This window comes from Sporothrix brasiliensis (assembly GCF_000820605.1).
Source record: "Sporothrix brasiliensis 5110 chromosome Unknown Cont20, whole genome shotgun sequence".
Lineage (NCBI taxonomy): Eukaryota > Fungi > Ascomycota > Sordariomycetes > Ophiostomatales > Ophiostomataceae > Sporothrix > Sporothrix brasiliensis.
Genome location: NW_024467139.1, coordinates 991,166 through 1,013,815, shown reverse-complemented (window position 1 = coordinate 1,013,815; position 22,650 = coordinate 991,166). Strand labels below are relative to the sequence as shown.

Here is a 22,650-nt window from a genome sequence, read left to right as displayed (position 1 = left end):
GTTGCTCAAACACCCTGGCCGCTCTTTCCTTGCTTTGCGACATACGTCAGCAATCTCCACCAGTCGTTTCTCCTCTCTCTGTGTCACACATCGTCAAATCCTCCTCCGGATCGATTTTCGGCCTGACACACCTTGTCGCGAGCCCGCACGAGGTACGGAGTACCGATACTTTTGCTCAAATGCCCCCCCCCCTCCCTGCCCCCTATTCTCTGTCCCGCTTTGTTTGCTTGCAGCCCTCCACCACCTTTGGATATCAGCCTTTTGTTGGCTGCCACGTTATTGCAATTCTGGTTCAATGGTGATCTACATGCGCCGTCCACGACGCCGCCTTTTCCCTCCTCTCCGTCGCCAGTTGGCGTTTTTGTCCATCTATATTTATTGTGATCTCGATCATCTCGTCGAATCGGAGCCATGTACAAAAATTGGGAAAGTTTACCATATCGATCCCTGAGAAAGTCATGCGCGATATCCTCGCGTGCTCTGGTGACGACGCGTTACGGTCGACAACATGTTGCATTCTGCTCGTTTATCACCCCAGTGTCGATCTGGCAATTGTTCGTCACATTGTTTACTTTCATACTGAGTCCCCGGTCGGTGGGCAGTTTGTTTACGGCTGAACAGTGGTCTGCGGCCACCTCGAGCGGCCGCTTTGAACAATATACCGAAAACAATCATGCAGCGTATTCATAAAAGCCTTTGTTGGTCGGCACCAACGCAGCCACGATGCTCGCATGAGTCGTCTGCCGGCGGGCAGGCCTCAGGCAACCGGGTCGCGGCCTCTGGTTTGTGCAGGTGTGCAAGGACCAAGCGAGGAAGGCTGGAGCCGCTGCAAGAAAAAAAAAGTCTGACGATGTCTTGCATACAGACAAGAAGTGCAACGCGGCAAAAGAGGTGGAGCAACGGCCTGGGAGACTGGCCCAATGGAGAGGAGAAGGAACACCCAAAAATGGACAGTGTCGTGACGTAGGAATCTGTGTGGATGAGTGGATGGAGCATCCTAACTCTGTCTGGTTCGCTGTACTCCGTACGGTTGCGCTGCTAGCCGTGAGCGCGTCCATTTGATGGTGGCCAAAGCGTGTTCTCTTTACGCGTGAGATGAGACTGGACAAGGCACGTCGTAACGAGCGCCGGCCCAGTTCTTATGAGAGAACCCACCAAACAAAAGGCTATCAGCATGGGGCCGTCATTGAGGGCACTGAAGTGCAAGGGGCGTCTACCTGCAAGTTAGTTATGAGGCTTTTGAGGGTTATTACCTTCTCATTGGTCGCCATAAAACAAGGGGACGGTTTCTTACTCAAGCTTTTGTGAGTCCTACGGAGCATCAAGGAGTCTTGTGAGCCAATCCGTCGCCGAGACGTGCCGCCTACTAATACAGCAGGCAACACAAAATCCAGGAGAAGTGAACCCTGGAGGTTTTAACACCTTTATCGTTCCGTGGCACCGTCGTTTGTTGTCGTTGATAGTGATCGACTCACGCATTGGCGTTGTGTGATGGACAATGATGGACAAACCTTGCGTGGGAGCGTTGTAACTTACAACGGAGAACGTTGGCTTTTGGGACACGTTGAGACCTCTTAGGGCCATTTCAATGACCTATCTTTAGGCGGCGGGCGGCTGGGTGCGGCCCAGCAGCCGAGTGGACCGCCCATCTTGCCGTTTGATAGGGACGTTTTGTTTTACTACAGCGAGACGATCTGGACGATTTGCAGTGCCTGCGTCTCGCCGGTAGGCCGAGGTGGTGAGGTCCTCGGTGGCTTCGAAAGGTGGTTGTTTTGCGCTAAGTGTGTCCTCTTTGTTGGTCACTGTCTCAGTGCGTTTCTTTTCCCACAGCCGATGCCCAAATCAGGCAATGAGAGGCGTTCTCCACGACACCGGGAAGAGTTCCCTATGGGCCTTTTCTTAGTGAACTAGTAGTTGGTCTCACAACCTTTCAATGTCTTGGGTCGCTCGCTGTCTTGGTAAAAAATTATAGATTGCAGAACAAAGAGGGCGTTTTTTTTGTCTCGGCGTGGAGGTTGTTCGGTTCAATGACGATCTTGACGTTTTTTTTCTGATCATCCTTAAAGAGATTTTTATTTACATTTACGCGAGTTCCTATGGTCGCGTCGGTCGCGTCATGATGTTCTTTATCAAATTCAGGATAGACCGGTAGGCATGAAAAAAAGGCCATTTCTCTGCCCCGTTCATGATGTTTGGCTAAACACCTCGCTTTATCTCGGCGAAGGGTCACGTAAAGACTCCGAGGGTCAACGTCCGGACACGGCGTGTGTTGTGTTTTGGTTCATGTTCTGCGTTCGTTTGGCCCCCGTGTCCAATCCCTGCATTTTTCAGGTGGTGGAGATGATGAGGAGCTACAAGACGTAAGAGTAAGGTAGGGAGAAGACAAAAAAAAAAAAAATAAAATAAAATAAAATAAAAAAAAATTGTCGGCAAACTAGTGTAATTCATTACATTCTACTTCATGGACGGTTTGTACAGAGCATCTCCAGTCCTGTACGATGTGCGACATGCGCGTACGGAGTAATTAATACTCTGCAATGCGTTCCATCTCTCCTAATAATACTTTACAGCAAAGGGATGCCGACAAGAAAAAGTTTGCAGTTCCCATTAATAGAGCTTCAGGGGTCCAACGGGAGCGACAGGGAAACAGCCAAACGGAGGGCCTGACGGGACAGGGAGAAAACAAATCAACCATGAAAAAGAAAAGCGGAAGGGAATTTATCAAATAGGTTGGGACATTCAAATACAGCGACGCTGAAAGGAAAAAGGAAGCAAAATGTAAGCATGGCAGGCACATAACGTCGACATAGGGAAGTGAATAGAGACAGCGGTCTATGGTTCTTGTCCAACTGCGTTTTCTTCCTTCTCTCATTTTTTTCGGCCTTGGCTTTTTGTCCTTCAGTATTTGGCCTGTGATAACCACCCAAATGACCTTTCAGGGACCGTTGCCTCGACACTCTGTGCATTTCTACAGGGATCCTTGGGCGTTTTGGGCTGCTCTGTGGAGAAAGCTGAAAAGTCATGACGACAACTAAAGGGGGAAAAAAGCAAGCAAGGCAAAGCAAATAACCCGCTCCACTGTACGATGTACTTACGGCGTACTTTTGTGAGATACGAAGTATGAGGCCAAAGGGACGGGCCAGGCCTTGGTCGCGGACAGGTACGAATACGGGAGTGCAGTACTCATATCTCCACACAATGAGCAGAGAGTTATCTGTATTTCACATCCACAATTTAGAAGCTGATGGTCTTCCTGTCTGTCTGCCTACGATGAACTGGATGAGATTATCGTTTGTCGACTGTCGTTTTCATGCGGAGTAGTTATCGAGACTGTGCAAGTTTGGTACATTTTCCCCCTGCTTGCCCATAACAGTCTTGATATACATATGTCGAACCCATAACACGCAATAGTAAGAAGGTACTGTAGCAACAGGCTTTTTAATCTAGCAAGCCACATGGTGGTTTATTCTTTTTAACGGCACCAATATCAAGCTCAGCCAAATACAACCACAAAAGACGCAATCAACAGGCCTACTGCGTCCCATGGAGGGCACACTGCAAAGTACGGAGTAATTACATATCAAAGACTGGTAGTTTTACCCCGTCCCATTTTAAGCCCCTTTAACGTTCGTTAGAACACATGTTGCCGTGCCAAATGGACTGGCCAACGGCGGCGTGCGTCATAGCTGGCTGGCTGTTCCCTTGCCTTCTCGATTATGACCTAGACTTGGCACGCCTTTTGCTGTGCTTCTGGCGCTCTGCAAATATTTTCTTTTTCATTTTGTACGAAGCAGCCTCCTCGTCCCTGTACAGCTGGGACCGCGTCTTGGGTCTTCGCGGTTCCGATGGGTAGCAGTGGCGCGTTGTCTTATTTTTTTTATCTTTTTTCGGTTTATTTTCCGTTCACGCAGTGTTTGATTTGGTGTTTTTTTCTGAATTTCGTGATTTTCTTTGCCATTTTATTTTAGACCCGTCGGTGAGACGCGCGACCTGGTTGGCTGGAAGCTTCCGACAACGTTGTTTGCAATTAATTTTTACCTGCGAAAATCCTTCTGCGCTTTGTCTCATTCCCTCTCTTTCTGTGCCGTGTTTCAACCATTCCCGCTCTTTCCACAATTGGTGCTGCATTTGAAAAGGGCGTGCACTTTCCAAGTCTCTGTTCTCTGTGGCAAAAAGCGTCTTAAAAGTCACGATGAAAAATTCTTCATACATTTGGCCGTACAGTAGCTCACATCCACAATATGGAGATGGCTCCAGGCCAACAAATTCTCTGACATTTCTTCAATTTTTTGGTCGTTCTGGTAGCTGCGTGTCAGAGTTTTCTCCTCCACAGCGGAGAAGCAATATACGGCGGGCGTCTCGGGAGTGAAAAGTGAAGAATTACAAACCAAAAGACGATAACGTAAATCGCGAGCACCGAGCTGGTCGGCGACGAACTGGACTGGCAGCATTTGACTGGGTGAAAAGAAGAGACACCGACAGTCAACGAGTCTGGCATCCCAAGGAAGCATGCTATCAAAAATATATCGACCCCTTCTCGGTTTGTTTCACGTCCGCCAGAATGGCACAGATTTGGTTGATTCGTTTCGGCGAATTGTCAAGCAGGCTGAGCAGCCTGGCAGACTTCCTGTCGATCAGAAATGGCAGGCCCAGAAACAGTCGTGCCGGAGGGAAGGTGCGCGTGGCTTGTGGCCAACCGGCAAACCAGGGAAGGCACGAACACGAGCCCGCAAAAGGTGAACAAGGAAGTCGCAAACCAGCACACCCGCAAGTGCTCCGTTTGCCAGGTGCTCTTCTTCATTGTCCGCAGAAGGAACGATCAACCAAAACGATGAACTCCGGCATCCACTCCCCACTTACGAACCGCTCTTAGTGTTCGGGCGCTCCTGCCTGCCATCACACACGCCAAACACCCTGCTCCACCTCATTTCTCTTCCCTCTCCGCAGGGAAGGTGCTTGTCGACGTGCTGCATGCGAGCACTGTGTACATAGCAGATGGAGTAGGTGCTTGGAGCACGAACATCGCTGCATGGATTTCTCTTGGGAACCATTGAACATCTCACCTTGTCGCAAGCAGTGCCTCAATCTCATGCTTGCCGAAACAGGGCACGCGTTCGACACAAACGCGGTGTCTTGTGCTTGCTCTTGTCAATCACGCCAAAAGTCGTGATGGAGACCGATTGACCAATTGCCAGTCGCAGCTTTCCCTCTGGGTCCTCGAAGCTCTACGAAGTACTCCTTACGGCCTCGTCCTTACGGCCTCGACATGTTGTATCCCACCACCTATCGTCTCACCCTCGCCGTTCCTCCACCGTCCTTCCCCGCTCTCTGCCACAGCTCACACCAGTCACAGCACCCACAGCACTTTCCAGTACGCCAAACTCCACCCAAATAGCGCTCTGCACCGAGTCGTCCCAAGTCACCAACAATATAAATCGTACCCACTAGCAACTGAGCCACCAAGATGCATTCGCGATATGGAGTCGATCAGCGGCGCCAATGGCAGACCAACAAACCCGCCAGGCCAAACACAGCCATGCGAGCGAGGAAAGAGGGGACAGACGAGTGGAGGCCCAACTACTGAGTATGATCTCAATCCCTCACCAAGGAAGCCCGAAGGCACCAAACAGGCTTGATCCTGCATGCTCTCACACTAACATGGCCAGGGACAAGGAAAACACGCTTCGGAACACGGCTTTGACACGTCTGGGTTGCGCTTTACACGCTTTCGTGACGCCGCTCGACACGTCTCCATCATCGCCGAGCGAAAAAAAAACAAAAAACAAGACACACTCACCCACAGACACACAAGATCTGGCCAAAACGAGACAAGGCTCAGAAAAGGCGCGTTTGAAATATCTCCGCAATGCTTGCCAACTGTCGCTGTTCCTTCACCCCCCGTCCCCTCTCTTCAAGGATGTCGCCAAGCACCCAGCATGAGTACTTCGTAACCATCACACGCCTCGTCGTTGACGCGGGTCTGCGCACGACACGCAGAAATCGGCCAAGCGGCAGTGCATGGCCTGGCGCTAGTGAGCCGATACGGGCCCCTCAGGATCTTTCGATGCAATGTCCAATGTTCTGCAGTGGGATGTGTCGTTCGTCGCCTGCAGACTGCAGAGTTACAGTGGGCGTGGCTGCTGCATCCCACGATGGATTACATAATACGGCACCTGCCCCTTTCTTTCAGAATGGAAGTCACGTTTTCTGTCTTTCTGTCGTATCTGGAAGTGCAGCTCACCTTGCAATCAACTCACGACTTCTCACGACTTCTCAGACGACGGTCACCACGACCTGTGAACACTCATTGTCGTTTTCTTTTTCTCTCACGTTGCCCCTCTTTGTATCCTCTCTGTGCCTTTCCGTCTCGCTCGTCGCTTCCCTCTCCTCCTCGCCCCTCTTTGTATCCTCTCTGTGCCTTTCCGTCTCGCTCGTCGCTTCCCTCTCCTCCTCGCCCCTCTCTCCACCTTTGCCTCCTTATTCCCCTTGTCTATGCTCATCGCCTGGTCCTTGCAGCTTTGCTCCAACACTGGTCGATGGTTGGCTGCTTGCTTCTGCGCGTTGGTTGGTTGGCAAACAGGATGGAGCTTTTTGGCGTGCTGAAAGCTGGTGTTCTGGCGTGCTGGACCACTTTTATGACCAGGCCCTGGCCATCGGCTGGCTGACCTTTGGCTGGCTGACCGTCGGCTTCCTGTTTTGCGTCTCAGAAGAACAAACGGTAGTGCATCTACGCATCAAAAGCATGCTCTTCCAATCCGACTCTTCGTGGTCCGTACTTTTTGTCTTTTCACTTGGTGGAATGAGTCGATGCCTCTTTCTTGAGGTCTGCTCCTTACTTGCCTGCGTAGAAATACACACTTCCGATTCGTTCCCTCTCTGTCTCGGGGCTTCCAGCTGCCCAATATACCCCGTAGTTGCTTTTTCCTCACTGTCTTGTAGCTGAACCTGCGGCCCTCTTACCTTCTCCAGCCAATCTCGTCCACGCCTCAAATGGTTCTGACAAGCAGTATGCACACACCCCTTGCACACCCCCTGACGGCACCCGCTGCACCACTGGACCACGCTACGGAAGACAGGGCCTGCTTTCACACAATTAACACCCCAGTAAAGCACAGAGGCACACACCTCCACCACCATCCCCTACCCCCCCGGTCGACCCAGCCCGCTCCCACTTTACGCGGGCTCCATCGTATTAGGTGAGATGCGCACCAATGTTGAGTTACTCGGTCCCAGAGAGTGTCGTTGAAGGTGTGGTGCCGCCTCTGTGTGCTTGTGTGCTTGTGTGCTTGTGCGCTGAGCGCCAATGAGTCTTTTGGTGCCTCTTGCGCCTGCTGAGCCTGCGATGCCTCCCAAGCCAAACGCTGAGGCCTCTGTGCTGCCGTCTGCAATATGCGGTCGGTGGCAGCTTCCCTACCCGTCCTCTCGCTACTTCCTCGTACTCTCTCACAAACTCACCCCGGTCTCCCCTTCCTTTTTTAATTCTCTATCTCCCCTCTTCCCTTTTCCTGTTTCGTTTCCATCTTTTCTCTCCTCCTCTTTTCCTTCCTTCCTCTGCTCTTCCTTTCTCTTTCATCCCTCTCCATCTCTCTTTCTCTTCATTCCTCTCCTCGCCGACCGCTCCTTCCTCTATCCCCCAGGAAGGCCCGACAAGTTTCTCTGTCCCAGGCAAAACCGCAAATCTGCTTGCCTTTTTTTCCCGGACCAACCTCTTCCTCTTTCTCGAACCGGAAACTTGGGTCGACAAAGCAGGTGCAAGCAAACGAAAGTCGAATCCGAACAATCGTTTTCGAACCGCGGAGTAAAACAGGGGAAGGAACGTCTGTCATCGACTGTTGTCCTTCGTACCTCTCTCTCTCTTCGCTTCTTTTCGACTTTCGACCTTTCGACTTCTCCTTTTCCCGTCTCGCAATTCAGCCTTTGTCTTGTTTTCCTTTTTGCTTTCGTCTTTCGTCAAACCCTCGTCGTTTCGTACGGGGCCCGTCTCGATTTTATATAGCATTTCTGGCTTCCTGTTCTTCGTCCCTTTCTTCGTACGTATACCGTATTACTAGGCGTCTGCGCCTCCTGCATACTCCATCATCCCTGATTTCAGATCCGAATCTCCTTTTCTCTCCTTCGGCTCTCCTGTTTGTCCCTTCAGGGAACTGTTGTCGCATTCTTTAGCTCTTAGCCCTTTCCCTCTCCCCGTCTCCCTTGCCACCTAGTCAACCTACATTCCCATCGGGAGATTCGACCAAATTCGACGAACTCGAGCTGACCAAGGCATTTAGAGCCTCCTTTGCTTTGCCTCCTGGCCGCCCTTTCGTTTATCGAGCATTCCTTTTCGACGACGACCTCATCACGAGATCCGATTCGACTCGATCCACGATTGCCCTGAATCCCCCTCGAGACCACAGAACACAGAAATCGCCAACAACAAAAAGCCACAGACTTTTTGTTGTTTCCCTGCGGTTTTCTACATGATCGCCTCGATCGTCACATTGCCCTCATCTTTTTGAAGGCGTTGAACGTGAGGTGAGTCGGCTGACAGAGACGATGGCGTAGTAGACGGCGGTGACAGATGGCGACGGCGTAATTCCTACTGTTGGTGCAGGTGGTTGGTGGTTCCTGGCTGGTTCTTTGTTCTTTGTTCTGGATGCTGTTCCTGGATCGTCAGGAACAAGGCACCGCCAGCAAGCGTCACTGGCACAAGTGACACATCACCACTCACCAACTTGTAACCGCCCAATTGTGTTGTGTCACTTGTTACTCGCTCTGTTGGTCTCTCTGGTCCCTTTTTTCATCTGCTAATCCATCAATTTCCAATAGCTGCGTGCCAGTCCGGCATTCTCTCCACCTTCGCGTCTCTCAAATCCAACCGGCCCTTTTCCTCAGGCTTCGCATTGCTCGTGGGACACGTTAACTCGTAGCTCCTACACTCTGTGCCTTGGAATAGTGTCATTCCTGCCGCTTGTGCTGTCCTTTGCAGATTCTCACAATCACCTCACCGTGGCGGTAAGTACGATCAACTGCGCGCCGTCTCGTGCATTACTACCATTTGTGTCTCCCTCGTCCATATCCCTTTTGTTCTCCACGCAAATTTCCCATCCGCCTTCAACACGGCCCTCTTTGCCCTTATCCTTCTAGCGACCCCAGCATCGACCCCTTTGCATAACCTTGGTGTCTTTGTTTCGGTCCGTGTCGCTGTGACCGTGAATTGTGGCCTGTGATCTGTCCGCCGTCCGAACTGCATCGATGCGTATCGCGTGCCTCGACTCTCGCTGGCTATTGTTCTCGCTGTTTCTCTTTATCTCGCAACGGCCATTATATCTGGCGCCCGATATCGACTGCTCCATTGAAGTGCAATTCCAAGATTGTGTTCGATAGATCGTTTCCAGCAGGTGCCCGGTCTCTGGAACGCCAGATGACGCGTTGTTCAACAATCCGAGAAATCGAGAAGCGGAGAGAGCAACTCAACAAAAGGGCAGAATCTCCCGATATGGCAGACCGCCTTGACGCGTGACATGATATCCCGCGCATTTTTGACGCCTCACCTGGCAAATTGCATTTCCAACGAGCACACACGAGCACGAGCACACGAGCAGACACGACCACACAGGTGACACAAGGCAAGACAAAGGGCACACACTACGTCGAATCCTCCAGTAGAGGACAAGCGCCACGACCTAAAAGTAGCAGCCAACATTCTTCAGCACGTTTTTTTGGCAGCACACCTCATCTTCCCCATCCCTTGCCTGGTTCGCTCATAACCTTCACCCTCGCCCCTTTCGTTCCTGCCCTGACCCTTTGTCAAACCCCCACCGGCCCGCGTCTTTTCTCTTGCCCTTTTTACCCTTCTTCTCTTTTGCCCCCTCTCCTGGATGCCCCTCTTGTCCATCGTAACCGGCAACCAAATCTTGCGAGCGGATCTGCATAGCTGCCCTCGAGGCTGTCGCCTGCGACCGGTTCCTGTGCCTGTCGATCCATCGAGGATCCAATCGTGGATCCAGCGAAACCCCTCGTCCCTCGTCCCTCGCCGTCCTTTCTTCAGCCTGGCTTGGCTTTCGACTGGATTTCGGGCTTTGGCAATTTGGGAGACGCGCTTGTGAACGCTGACCCTTAGTTCACCACACGCGATCGCATTCTTCAAGGCCGCTTCTTAACCCAATTTTGTCGAATGCCTCAAATTCCTGTCACGCTCGTTAATTGATTTGATCCACCTGATCCATATCCCGCATTTCTTGCCCAACTCTACCCTCTTACCACCCTCCTTTTTACAGATTACTTGCCGCGTGCTTTACGGATTGGACCAATGTCGAATGCTAATATATAACCGCTCGGCCTGCAGAACCTCAAGCAGCAAGACCGTCTTTCCACTCGCAGTCTTTGTTCACTCTCACCGGCATCCTCTCTTTTCTTTCCTTCGTTTTTTGTTTGCTTTACAACAACCGGCCTCGTCGCCACCGTCACTCTTTTATTTTTTAATTCTTCACACTCCTTAATATTCTAATAGACCATTTCGACTGGTTGGAATAATTCGCTCTCTACAGCATCCTTCACAATATCGATACCGATCGCTTCTACCGGCTTCCGTTTCTTAATTTACAATCACCTCCACTCCTTGAAGAGACCAACAATTGTTTTCGACTCACGGCGACCAACTCGCCCCGAATACACGACGGCTTTTTGTTTCAAGCTTCAAGCTTCCCGGAGAGCTCGAACCGACATTCTTTTACATTATTTTTGACTAAACTCAGCCCCACAACCAAGCACCCAATATGGCTTACCATCAGACCAAGGACGAGACTTTCTTTGTCGAGTCTGACGAATGTACCATGGCCATGCCACGCATGACCTCCCGCGAGGCTGCCAAGATGCTCGCACGAAACCGGCAAGAGATGATAGGCAACGAGCTGTCCCGCTTGGCCTCTGACGAGTACCTCGAGGACATCATGCAGCACATGCGGCACATGGAGGACGAGACCCTTCCCGACGTCAACCTGATCGATATGCAGCGCGAGATTCAGTGGTTCATGCGCCCGTACCTCATCGATTTCATCGTTGAGGCCCACGCTGCCTTTGCCCTGCTGCCTGAAACCCTGTTCCTGACTGTCAATCTGCTGGACCGTTACTGCTCCAAGCGTGTCGTTTACAAGCAGCACTACCAGCTTGTTGGCTGCGCTGCTCTGCTCATTGCCGCCAAGTACGGTGACAAGAAGGACCGTGTGCCCCAAATCAACGAGCTCAACAACATGTGCTGCGGCTTGTACGACGCCGGCATGTTCACCCAGATGGAGATGCACGTTCTCAACACTCTGGAGTGGAACATTGGTCACCCCACAGTTGACTTCTTTGCCCAGCTTATCATTGCCGACGAGCGGGACGACCGTGAGGTCGAGCACATGGCTGCCTACATCAGCGAGATCGCACTGTATCACCGTGATTTCGTCTCGACCAAGCCTTCGACCATGGCCCGCGCCTCGCTGGCTCTCGGCCGTGCCATCCTCGGCCGCCCTGAGGTCAACGACGGCGAGTGGGACCACGCTGACAACGTCACTCTGCTCACTCTGTCCCAGAACCTGCACCAGCCGTCCGCCACACTGTCGCGCAAGTATGCGTCTTCCCACATGTCGGGTGTCTCTGCAAAGCTCACCGACTTCTTGGCCCGCCACGCCGCATCTATCAACAACAGCAGACTGGTTGCCAACAACAGCCGTGCCTCGCCGCCCTGCGAGTCGGCTGTCACCGCCGACATCTACAATACGCCTCAGAAGGGCATGGGCGCTATGCCCGGTGTGGCCGATGGCTACATGACACCGCCCATCACTCCCGACGGGCCTTGCTTCGGAGGCAACGGTGCCACAGGAAAGGAGGTTTACCAGGCGCTGCCACCACGGTGCCCGGTCACGCCGACACCGCAGCCGAACCACGCCGCACCTGCCAACTACGTGCAGCAGCACCCACATCAGCAGTTGCACCCGCAGCAACAGCAGCAGCATCACCAGCCTCAAGTACACCATGCGGCGCAATATGCGACCTACTACGAAGCGCACGCGGCGCATTGAGAAGGAGAAATGGTGAAGCAGATTCTACCTCGCCATCTCCCCTTCCAACATCTCCCGTTGAGGTGTGGGTTCACCCCGACCTCGCACTCTTGCGTTTTTATCTTCATTACCCTACTGCGATGCCTCCCCTTAGCTGGTCCGAGGTATTAGACTCCTTGATACCCTCACACCTCCATTACAACCCCACCCTGCAGAGGATGGGGGGTGTGTGTCTGATAATTCTGCTGTTGTACCAATACTCTCACCCACCACGCTCCTCATCCTGCCGTCAACAGCAGGATGGATACATGCAAACCACCCTCTCTGCGAGCCTTTTCACCTTCTAAAGTTTGTCACTTTTTTTCTGAACAGTTTTCCAAAATATTGTGGGTGCGTTTATTTCCCGGGAAAGAGAAAAAAGAATGTGCTCTGCTCTCTGCATCTGGCATACAGGATTTTTGATATGTTTTTCATCTCGATTTATTTCTCGATTTTATTCTTTTCATCAGCGACATGGCATTAGCGATTGCTTTTCATCTTTCTTTCTTATCTTTGCCTTTTATTTCTTTTGTCTGTTGGTTGTTACTGTCTGTTTCCTTATTCCCTTGTGTCGAACATCTTTTTACTTGCAATATCACACAACACCTGTCGACTATTTCGCCGACCGCACGCACACCCTTACATTTTCAGACGTGATCTTGATGGCCTGTGCCTCCTGGCACTCGGCAAAGACACGACTCTTACTCTTTGTTCTCTCTGTTTTCGCTCACCTCGAAAACGAAAAGCAAAAGGCGGCCGGCAAATGGATCGAGCGTCCCGAAAATAGGCTCTTGGCTTATTCGCAATTGTCTACCAAAAAAAGCACACCTCACATACCACCACTTTTTTTACCCCTTTTGTTGTCACCATTATTATTTGCCACCAAAATTGAAACCCCGCCAACACTTACATCGACTGCGCACGCCAAAAACACAACATCGCGAAACCGCCTCCCACATCTTCACCAAAGCAATCTATGCAAAACGGCTCGCCCGACAAATGTCCGACGGATTGTTCTTTTCTGATTTAAAAAAAAGAACCTTTTCCATTCAGTCCCCTGGGAGGGACGTCGAATGGGGTTTTAATTTATTTATTTTTTTAGTTTCAGAAAAAAAGAAGAAAAATAGCCATTTATGGATCTCAAATGATTTGCCTCCTTGCATTTGTTCTTTGCCTTGCTTTGTATGTGTCTTGTGTGCTTGTCTGTCCTGCCTTGCCTTGCCTTTTGCGACAGTTGCGATGGTTGATTCCTTTGCTTCTTCGGAATTTTGCTCTACTTTGTGTGTATGAGATGTACGGCAATGTATGCATTGAAATGTTTCTTGTACGTTACTGTATGAATATGAATATGACCATGAAAGCACTAAACATATTGATAGCATTAAGGCGTGCACATTGTCACCATTGACCTTTTCTTGTCTGCCTTATTTACGCCTTTTACTCCCCTTACTCTCCCTTCTCCTTCGTCACGGGCTCGCCCTCGACGGCATCCACATGCTCCCGCACAACGCGGTCAACGGCGGCCTCTGCGTCTTCGCTGCCGGTCAGGAGGTCGATCCACGCCGTCCGAGTGTCCGGGTGTGCCAGAAGCAGGTCAGCCGCGCGGGCCACGGATGCACGGCTCACCTTGCCATTGGAGCCCTTGGTCCGGCCCAGCTCAATGGAGCCTGCGGGCTCGTCCGACAGCGTGCCGGGCCGCAGGTTGATGCCCGCAAAGGAGGTACCCCGGCGCTTGGCCGCGCGGTACAGGGCCTCGTCGGCGGCGATCTTGGCCTGGTAGTATGTGGGCAGCACCTTGGAGTTGACGTGCTGGGCCGAGGCCCAGCTGTCGTCATCCCACCAGGCGGGCCGGGCGCGGCGGCTGCTGATGTACGAGACCATCAGGAAGCGGGTGACAAATGACGACGCGCCGGACGCATCGATAATGTGCGTGGCAGCATCGCGGTCAATCGCCAGCGTGCGCTCGGGTCCGCCACGGCCGCCGGCGCCGGCACTCCAGACCACGTAGTCTGGGCGGACCTGGTCGAGCAGCTGCTGGGCGGCGGCCTGGCTCTGCACAAGATCCTCGAGGCTGTGGACGAGGACGTGAAGGTTCTTGCGGGCGTTGGCGTCGGGCGCGAGGGCCTCGATGTCGGGCACCTGGTCCTGGGAGCGGATCACGCTGGTGACGGTCCAGGCGCGCTGGAGGAGCAGTGGGGTAAGGAGCTGGGCGATTTTGCCGTGGCCGCCGAGGACGAGGACGTGGTGAGACATTGTGGTATTGTGGTGGTGGTTTTGCGGTGGTTGTTCCGTGGGATGGCGATTGGTAGAAGCTCTGACGAATGCCACTTGACAGAATACGAGATGCAATTGGGACGACCGCCTTTTATGTATGATCGTCAATGGAGGCAAAGGATTCGGGCTTTCTGCATGCGAGAGGGGCAGCCGGGGATAGCAGTGTTTGTACTGTTTGCGGTGCTGCAGGGCCCGTCTGTACAAGCTTTTGGTTCAGAGACGTGAGTTTCTTTGTGTCAGCGTCGCACATTCGCGGGGAAAGGCGTGATCGCAATGACGTCAAGGCGGTTGTTGGCACATCAATTCATTTCGGGTGGCCTTCCTCAGCGACTGCTACACTGTTTTACTCCTCACCTTGTGTGAGTAGGTCAGCAATGTTTTATATCCAAATAATGATGATGATACGTTTTGTGTCGTGACAAGTGTGCAATTGTCCAAGTCGTTGCCGAATGATCCGAGCATCGAACGAAACATGATGGGCAATGAAAACAAGCAAGATTAATGAGGTGTTCAAATTGCCCAGGACACGTGGTGACCTGCCGCCAATGTCCACGCTTGGGTGTGTGAGTTCGACAAAAAGCAAACGGAAGATGTGTGAATATTTGGGTAAACATCAATCCGCTCAGAGTTCTACAATTGGAAGGGCACAGGGCAGTCTGGAGGAAAGAGCAACAGGCCGAAACTTTGGGTAGCAGGAAGGCACACAGCACTGGAACTGGAAAGAGCTAACAGCGCTCTTACAGCTCTTTCCGCTATTTTAGTTGACTGGCACACGTGATCATACTTTGCGCAGTGGACTCTCCTGTCGTACATCTCCAACCCTTTTTCATTGGAGACCACTTCTCAGAATTCGATGCCGCTGCCAGAACCTAGCCCAACCCATCGCGCAGTCAAAATGGCGGATCACCAAGCGGTAGACTCTGTAGGTCCGTTGCACCTCCGCACACCTCGTTTGTCCTTGCAGCACGCGTTGACAGCTTCCGCGCACCCCCCCGCCGACAGATGATGTGTGGACTGTAGATAAGGCCCTGGTGGCCCACGGCATCGAAATTCCTGAGAACGTGACCTCGCCCATCACCTTCTTTCATATCCTCGAGAGGCTCAAGACGACCAAGCGGCAAGGCTGGCTGCGGCACGGTATCAATGCGTGAGTGCTGTGCACCCCCATGTCTCTGCGTTTTGTCGCTGTGATTTAGATCTGGTGTTCTGACAGCCGGCCACTTCAGTGGCGAGTCCATTGCGGACCACATGCACCGCATGGGCATCATGGTCCTTTTTGCGCCGCCATCCGTCCGTGCCGCCGTCAACCTCGACAAATGTCTGAAAATGGCGCTGCTGCACGACGTCGCCGAGACCATTGTAGGCGACATTACGCCGTCGGACGGCGTACCGCGCGACGAAAAGTCGCGTCGCGAGGCCATTACGGTCGATTTTTTTGTCGACCGGCTGCTGGGCAGCGCGCACGGCGGCGACGACGCATCGGCCGCCGAGATGCGCGCCGTGTGGAACGAGTTTGAGAGCGGCACCATTGACGGCGTGCCCGACTCGGCCTCGCCCGAGCGCGCCTTTGTGCAGGACCTCGACAAGATTGAGATGCTTCTGCAAATGTCCGAGTACGAACGTCGGCATGGCGTCAACCTGGACGAGTTTACGTACTCGGCAACCAAGATACGCATGCCGGAGATGCGTGCCTGGGCCGACGAGATTCTCGCGGGCCGGGTGAAACAGACGACGGCGGCGGGCCCCACTGTGGCCAGCCGGGAGCAGCAGGATGAGTACTACGGCAAGTAGGCTTGACGTCCGACGTGGAATAAAAATCCAAATAAAAACATATGATATGTCGCAAAGTACACGCAAAGTGGCCTGTACTATTTTCACGTTTTCAATGAGCGGCACTCCGGTAAACATTGTTCCAATTGCAATAGGAGTCCCACTAGATAATTCCAGATTTATGAACATTCACCTACGAGCCTTGACAACTATCAAGTAGGAACATGTCGTCCTTCTTAGTCTTCGAGACTGTAAGAGAATACATGCTTCTTGATTGGCCCATTCTCTGTCAACGACCCATTTTTATAGAAGGTCCACTTGTGCAAGACGGCCCCGCTAAAACAACAACTAAATGGGAACTTGCCTTGACCTCCAACAAGTTCAACGTTTCTGCCACACATAACGACCGCTTCGCATCATGGCCTGACGACTCAACACCTCGGTGGACGACACATCAGACACAATGGGCTCTGCTGCATCCAAAGCAGCACGAGCAGCGCCGCCGCGGAAATACCCGACGCGCGCAGCGGGCGCCTCACCAACAGCAACACAAATGCAGCCACGAGCGCCGAGAGAGAAAGAAAGCGATGCATCCAAAGCAAGACAGCTAGAAAGCTCTGCACAAGAGCGGCGGCCACGGCCGCCATGGCCGCGGGAACCAGACCCGGCGGCAGACCCGACGACAGAGGCCGCAACCAAGGCCGACGACAAGGGTGCGTCGCCTTCTCTTTCTCGTTTTTCATCTCATCTATCAACGTTCTTGTGCTGACCTTCAAGACTTGCATTTTGCGGACCGACTGCGCCAGATGGGCATTGTCCAGCCCAACCCGACCTTCTCTCCCTCCTCGACCGCAGGGCCTGTACAGCTGCCGACGACTGGCTCACGGCCCACCGGCGGCGCTGAGGTCCGTGGCCACGACGACGACATGCTGCGACTGATTGCCCGCAACCGACAGCAGTACGTCCAGTCGCCCGCGACGGCACCCCGCCCCAACACCACTCTCTCCGTTCTCGACGCTCGCCGCCGCATCCAAGACCTCGCCGCCGCCGATGACGAGGACATGGCAGAGTCTGGCCGCGAGTTTTTGTCGGCCCTCACACTGCGCGATACCCTCGTGCTGCGATCCCGCGGCGTCGACCCGGCCGTCATCGAGAAGCGCCTGCGCCTCAAGGGCGGCGTCGTCGCGCGGCTGGGCCCACGCGGCCTGGTGGAGGCATTGCATGCCGCAGACTCTGCAGAAGAAGCGTCAAAGGCAGAATCGAAGCGATGAGAGCGTGGCCGCAAACGGGTTGTTTCCGCGGCCTTCTCTTCTTTTCTTGCCTGTTCATGTACAGCATACCCTGTAGAATATCTCACAATATCACGAATTTGGACGAAACTGTGCACGAAGGGAATGAAAAGTCCAGTTGAGTCGTGAAAGCCATTTTGTTGTGTTCAGTTTTGGAGTCCTTTTTTTTTTTTTTTTTTTGCCTCTCCTTAATGCTGCCGCAGTGTCCTCCAGAGCTCCTTCCCTTCCCTGCTCTTGTCGCCGTCCTTCCTGTTCTGCTGGTTGTTCACGAATGCAAAGGAAGGCACAACCACGCCTACAGCTCCATCTTTCCATATTGTACACCTTCGCTCCTTCCCACTTCCCGCCGATGCACCCGAACACCACAAAATGTTGTTCACCTGTCGCATCGACCCCTTTTCGTCCTCTTCCAAACATCACCACATTTCCCTCCTGTTCATCACCCTGTTCACCGTCTCGGTCACCATCCTTCCATAGCCCTATATATACGCCCAACGATGCCTCCCTTCTTCTTTCTTCCGCTTTTCTCTCTTCTCTTCTCACCCGCTCCGCCTCCCTCCAAACTTCTTCCCTACTTCCAATCCCCCAATTCACAATGCCTTCGAACCTCCTCCTTTCGGTGGGGTTTCGAGCCGAGTTCCTTATCGGCTTTACCGAAACGGATCATGACAACAACAATGACAACCTTGCCTGTATTACCAACCGACCGAACAATGGGGGGCCTCCTGCAGTCCCTCTCCCGCCGCCGGACCCGGCCTCCCAGCCGATCCGCCTGCCCGTCCGCAACAGCCCCGAGAGCCACGATCGCGTGCTCTTCGGTGCTGTTGTCCACGCAATGGGCAACTCGATCGCCGTCTCCCAGTTCATCGAGGAGACCGATCCAATTTACCCTTTGCTGGCAACTGACGCCATGCGGTCCCCCCCACTATACGCAAAAAGCCAATTTTGGTTCGCACATAAGTGGTTTGTGGCTTCGGCCGCTTCTCATTTCGTGGGCCCGCTGGTTCCTGTCATGCTCCCCCGACCCCCTCGACGTGGAGGTGGCCCTCAGGCTCCCTCCCCCCTCCTAGCGTTCTCCTGGCGACCTGTCGCCATTACAACGCCCGTGTTCACGGTCTCGGATGTTCTTCCAGACATGTTCCTACTGCCCGACCCACAGCAAGATCAACATGCGTTTGCCAACCACGTCTTCGAAGCCCAGCGACGCTCCAATGCGCTTGTCTCTGCTCCCCTGCAGGGCCTGCGCTCGCTCGTCCTTACGCAGCTTAACGATTCGTGCTCCTTCGTGGTTCACGTTGGCTTAACCTGTTCCGATGAGGAGAACGAGCCGCGTCGACTCCTGGCCTTGAAGAAGCTGGTGACAATTCTGTGGCTCGGTGGTGAGGCGTTCCTGGCCAAGCTAGCTGGCCCCAAGGCCGTGGCCGTGACACCCTTGCTGACCGAGTCGGCAAGTCTCCGTGTGCGGCCCTCTGGGTTTGCAGGCCACCTGTTGAACGTTTTGGACGACAACCAGGGCAGCAATTCTGCGTACGACAAGTGGCTGTCCCCTTTACTGGGTCCAGCCCCTGTCCTCGCAGACGTCCACAAGCAGGTCACCCAACGCAACCTGGCGGACTATGTCCTGCGCCGGGAGACACCGAACGTGGGCACTCGGCCCGGGCGACGGAGGGTCCGTTTCCAAATCGACAATCCTGACAACGGTCTCTCGTCTTCCCCGAACGCGCCCGTGCCCGCGCCCGCTCACCCTTCTACTTCGTCTTCCTCACCTGACCCCCTCAGTACTGCTGATCCCACCCGACGGGCAGCTCTCTATCAACAGTTCGGAGTCAATACCGACCTCACCGTCTCGCATGAGCTTTTCCTGCTCTGGCGTGCCCGTGATGTTGACACCATTGCCAAGCTCATGACCCCGTACTTTTGGAAGGGCCCGTCTCAGGTCCCGCCGCAGCACTGCGCAATTGACTTTGCCAATCTCCGCAACGATGTGCGTGAAGAACACCGTTCTACGCATCATGCGACCATTGCATTTCGCCTGTTCCCAGCAACGCTTGATCCTGCCATGGTTCTGGCCTGGACGCGCCTGTCTGCCGGCTTAGCGGCGCAGGCGGCCTTTACCTCTCCGGCCCAGTTCCTGAAGATCTGCAACCGCCTCACCGGCGGACCGAAGGGTGATAGCAATGGCTCGCATAGCCCAGACAGCAGCAACGACGGCAACGAGGGCAGTGTTAGCAGCAGTAGTGGCGGCCCCGGCAGCAGCAGCTATGGTGGAAGCTCCGGCAATGACGGTGACAAGGAGAGTAGTGGCAACAGCAGCGACAGTGATGGAGCGGACACCGTCCGAGGTGCCCAACGCTCCAATGTCGCCCCCGAACTACTTATTCCTTTTCGCCAGGCATCCACCGCTGCTCCTCCTGTCGATAACTGGGTCGCTCCGCCTGGACTGGCCCTTCCCATCGCACGTCCTCCGGTCCGGTTCATCCCTGGCTATGCCATCGAGGCCCCGGCTGACAATCGGTTTGACCGCCCAGCACCCGTGCTTCCCATCGTTCAGCCTCTAGCGCGCGTCCTGGCCCGGCCAAACCGGCCTCGTGTGCGTCTGTCCGCCGGTTTCACAGACACGGAAGGTGAAGATGGCGGTAACCTTCAAAACCATAACACGCAGCTCGCCGCCACCATTTATGCGTTGGACAATTACGACTCCCAGGCCAGTGGCTGGACCAGCGGCTGGTCCAGCAACAGTATGCCGTACACGTCGGCAGAAGGAGAGGAGGTTCCTGATTCGACCGGAGCTCAGCCAATGAATCTCACATCCGACGAGTCGGAGCCATCCTCTTCTTTCCAGAACCTGAATGGCAACGAGCCTGCTACCAACAACCCTGGATCTCAGGGGCGCAACTATTTCAGTGTGGTGCTTGCGTCCGACAACCATGCTTCGGATACCGACGGTTGGACTAGCGACAGCCCGCCATACACGACGGACGAAGAGGAGAACATCTCTGCTCCCGCCGGATTTCAACCAATGGATCCCACATCCGGCGAGTCGGAGTCGTCCTCTTCCCAAGACGCACACCGCAGTGAGGTGTCTCCTCCCCAGAACCCTGGGCTTCAAGCTGCACTTTCGCCTGACTACCCCGGCACGAGTACCGAAGGCTGGACAAGCGATAGCCCGCCGTACACGACGACTGACGAGGAGGACGCTTCTGATTCGAGCGGAGCTCTGCCAATGGATCTCACATCCGACGAGTCGGAGCCGTCCTCGTCTTTCCATGTATTTTCGTCTGACCACCACGGCCCGAGTACCGACAACACGCCCTACATGACGACCGAGGAGGAGGACGCTTCGGATTCGAGCGGGGCCTTACCAATGGATCTCACATCCGACGAATCGGAATCGCCCTCCTCGTCCCAAGGCGGAAATGACAACGTTCCCGACATGGTTGAGTCTGAAAATCACGGCTCGAATACTGACGGCTGGACTAGCGACAGCCCGCCCTACACTTCGGTAGGAGACACTTCGGCAGGAGACACTTCGGCCGAAGAAGAGGAGCCTTTCACTCCGACGCAGCTGATGGACCTCTCGTCTTATGACATCGAGCCATCTTCCGTTCTTCCCAATGATCCAAACCATGCCATTGATGAATCTGACCGCTACCATACGGATACTGAAGGCTGGACTAACGACAGCCCGCCCTACACTTCGGTAGGAGAAACGTCGGCTGAAGAAGAGGAGCCTTTCACTCCGACCCAGCTGATGGACCTCTCGTCTTATGACACCGAGCCGTCTTCCGTTCTTCCCAATGATCCAAACCATGTCATCGATGAATCTGACCGCTACCATACGGATACTGAAGGCTGGACGAGTGACAGTCCCCCGTACACCTCGGAAGAGGAGCATTCCTGCCCTTCCGTTGTGCACGATGCTAACCTTGACGCTGTCATGTCGGGCGAGTCCGATAACCAGTCTGTGGTCCCAGAATCCGCTTCTAACCATGCCGTTCCTAGTGACAACGACCCAAACGACACTCCACCACAGCCCGCTCATGCTGCTGGCATTCCGGCCGCGAGCTTCGTCCAGAACTCTCAGAGTGACGCCTCTCGCGAAGGCTCGCCCCTGGATGACCATGTACGCGACAACAGCAACGACCTGGACGCTGATCCGTTTGATGTCTGGGCGTTTGTGCGATGGCTGAACATTGGTCAGGAGCCGCTTGAAACTCTACGCCAGTTTGTCGACGTGCACAACAATGTGCACCCCGAAGACCAACCTCAGGCGGACGGCGGGCTGCCCACGTTTCCCCGGTAAGTTGCAAAGAGGCTGACAATTGAACATCGAACCACCAGTGCACCGGAAAGAAAAGGTTTGAGAATGAGAACCCCGAAGACAACAAAAAAATTATGAAAAGAGAAAACATCAAAGAATAGGGGAGTACGTGAAAGAGCTTCGTCAGCTCCCTGCACCCAATGCGAGTGCGGGTCATGATTGTTGTTGCTTTGAAGTACAAGCCCACTGGTTTCTTTGCTTTTTCTTTTCTTTTTCCTTTGCATTTCAAATATTCAGTCTAAAGACGTACAATAAAAAAATTGAAAAATACTCCGAATGCTCCCCTTTCATGCAATGTGACTTTGTCTACGTTCACAATTTCTTCCACTGTAAATACACTCTCTCGTCCGTAGTACTTACAACACCCTGCGGCCATATTCTCATCAACGGTCCCATTGTTACCGGTTGTTCATATAATCATATGTCAGCATGAAAGCACGGAAGCTCCCTTTTGCTGATATATACACATGAGAAAAAAAAAACGTATAAAAAAATGCAAAATGCGCCGTACAATCGTAATAAGCCATCGCGGGGAACAGACTCGGATGCTCCCCGGTCGTGTTCAGTCCATTATTGATAAGCGCTCAATGGCGACAGGCGGGCGGTGTTAGGAGATAATCTCACTGGCAGCATCCCCTGTGGAGTAGCGCTGTGTGCTGATGAAGCAGGTGTCACTGCCTGTATTAGCCTGCTGACGTGAATTCGGCAGAGCCAAGAAATATTTAATTTAAGTGGGGCTCGACTATTCGTCGTGTAAGTGGTACGGGGATTGACCTCATTCAATTCGCAATCACTCGCCGGGTACCAGTATTTCTGTGCCTAGCTGCCCGGTGATTATGAACAGAGTGTGTATGCCATACAAAAGTCTCCTTTGGAACACGGCGTACGACGTAAATGACGCGTGATGGAGTACGGCCCTCTCTTTCCTGATCAC

The 22,650-nt window shown here is 53.5% G+C and overlaps 5 protein-coding genes across 5 annotated transcripts; 4 read left to right on the top strand and 1 right to left on the bottom strand.

The window, feature by feature from the left end:
- Window positions 1-10,757: 10,757 nt before the first annotated feature.
- On the top strand, window positions 10,758-12,044 carry SPBR_07336 (uncharacterized protein; the record flags this gene model as incomplete). The annotated part of the gene is made up of 1 exon (XM_040765590.1): window positions 10,758-12,044. One exon carries the CDS (start codon window positions 10,758-10,760, stop codon window positions 12,042-12,044), a length of 1,287 nt encoding a protein of 428 aa, XP_040616267.1.
- A 1,464-nt stretch (window positions 12,045-13,508) lies between these two features.
- On the bottom strand, window positions 13,509-14,315 carry SPBR_07757 (NAD dependent epimerase/dehydratase family protein; the record flags this gene model as incomplete). Its single annotated transcript, XM_040766011.1, has 1 exon — window positions 13,509-14,315. One exon carries the CDS (start codon window positions 14,313-14,315, stop codon window positions 13,509-13,511), a length of 807 nt encoding a protein of 268 aa, XP_040616266.1.
- Window positions 14,316-15,231: 916 nt separating this feature from the next.
- SPBR_07678 (hydrolase of HD superfamily) lies at window positions 15,232-16,127 on the top strand (the record flags this gene model as incomplete). The annotated part of the gene is made up of 3 exons (XM_040765932.1): window positions 15,232-15,262; window positions 15,339-15,483; window positions 15,533-16,127. 3 exons carry the CDS (start codon window positions 15,232-15,234, stop codon window positions 16,125-16,127), a joined length of 771 nt encoding a protein of 256 aa, XP_040616265.1.
- A 442-nt stretch (window positions 16,128-16,569) lies between these two features.
- Window positions 16,570-17,377, top strand: SPBR_07755 (uncharacterized protein; the record flags this gene model as incomplete). The annotated part of the gene is made up of 2 exons (XM_040766009.1): window positions 16,570-16,819; window positions 16,884-17,377. The coding sequence occupies 2 exons, from the start codon at window positions 16,570-16,572 to the stop codon at window positions 17,375-17,377; spliced, it is 744 nt and encodes a 247-aa protein (XP_040616264.1).
- Window positions 17,378-17,990: 613 nt separating this feature from the next.
- On the top strand, window positions 17,991-21,698 carry SPBR_06432 (uncharacterized protein; the record flags this gene model as incomplete). Its single annotated transcript, XM_040764688.1, has 2 exons — window positions 17,991-19,064; window positions 19,215-21,698. 2 exons carry the CDS (start codon window positions 17,991-17,993, stop codon window positions 21,696-21,698), a joined length of 3,558 nt encoding a protein of 1,185 aa, XP_040616263.1.
- Window positions 21,699-22,650: the final 952 nt, after the last annotated feature.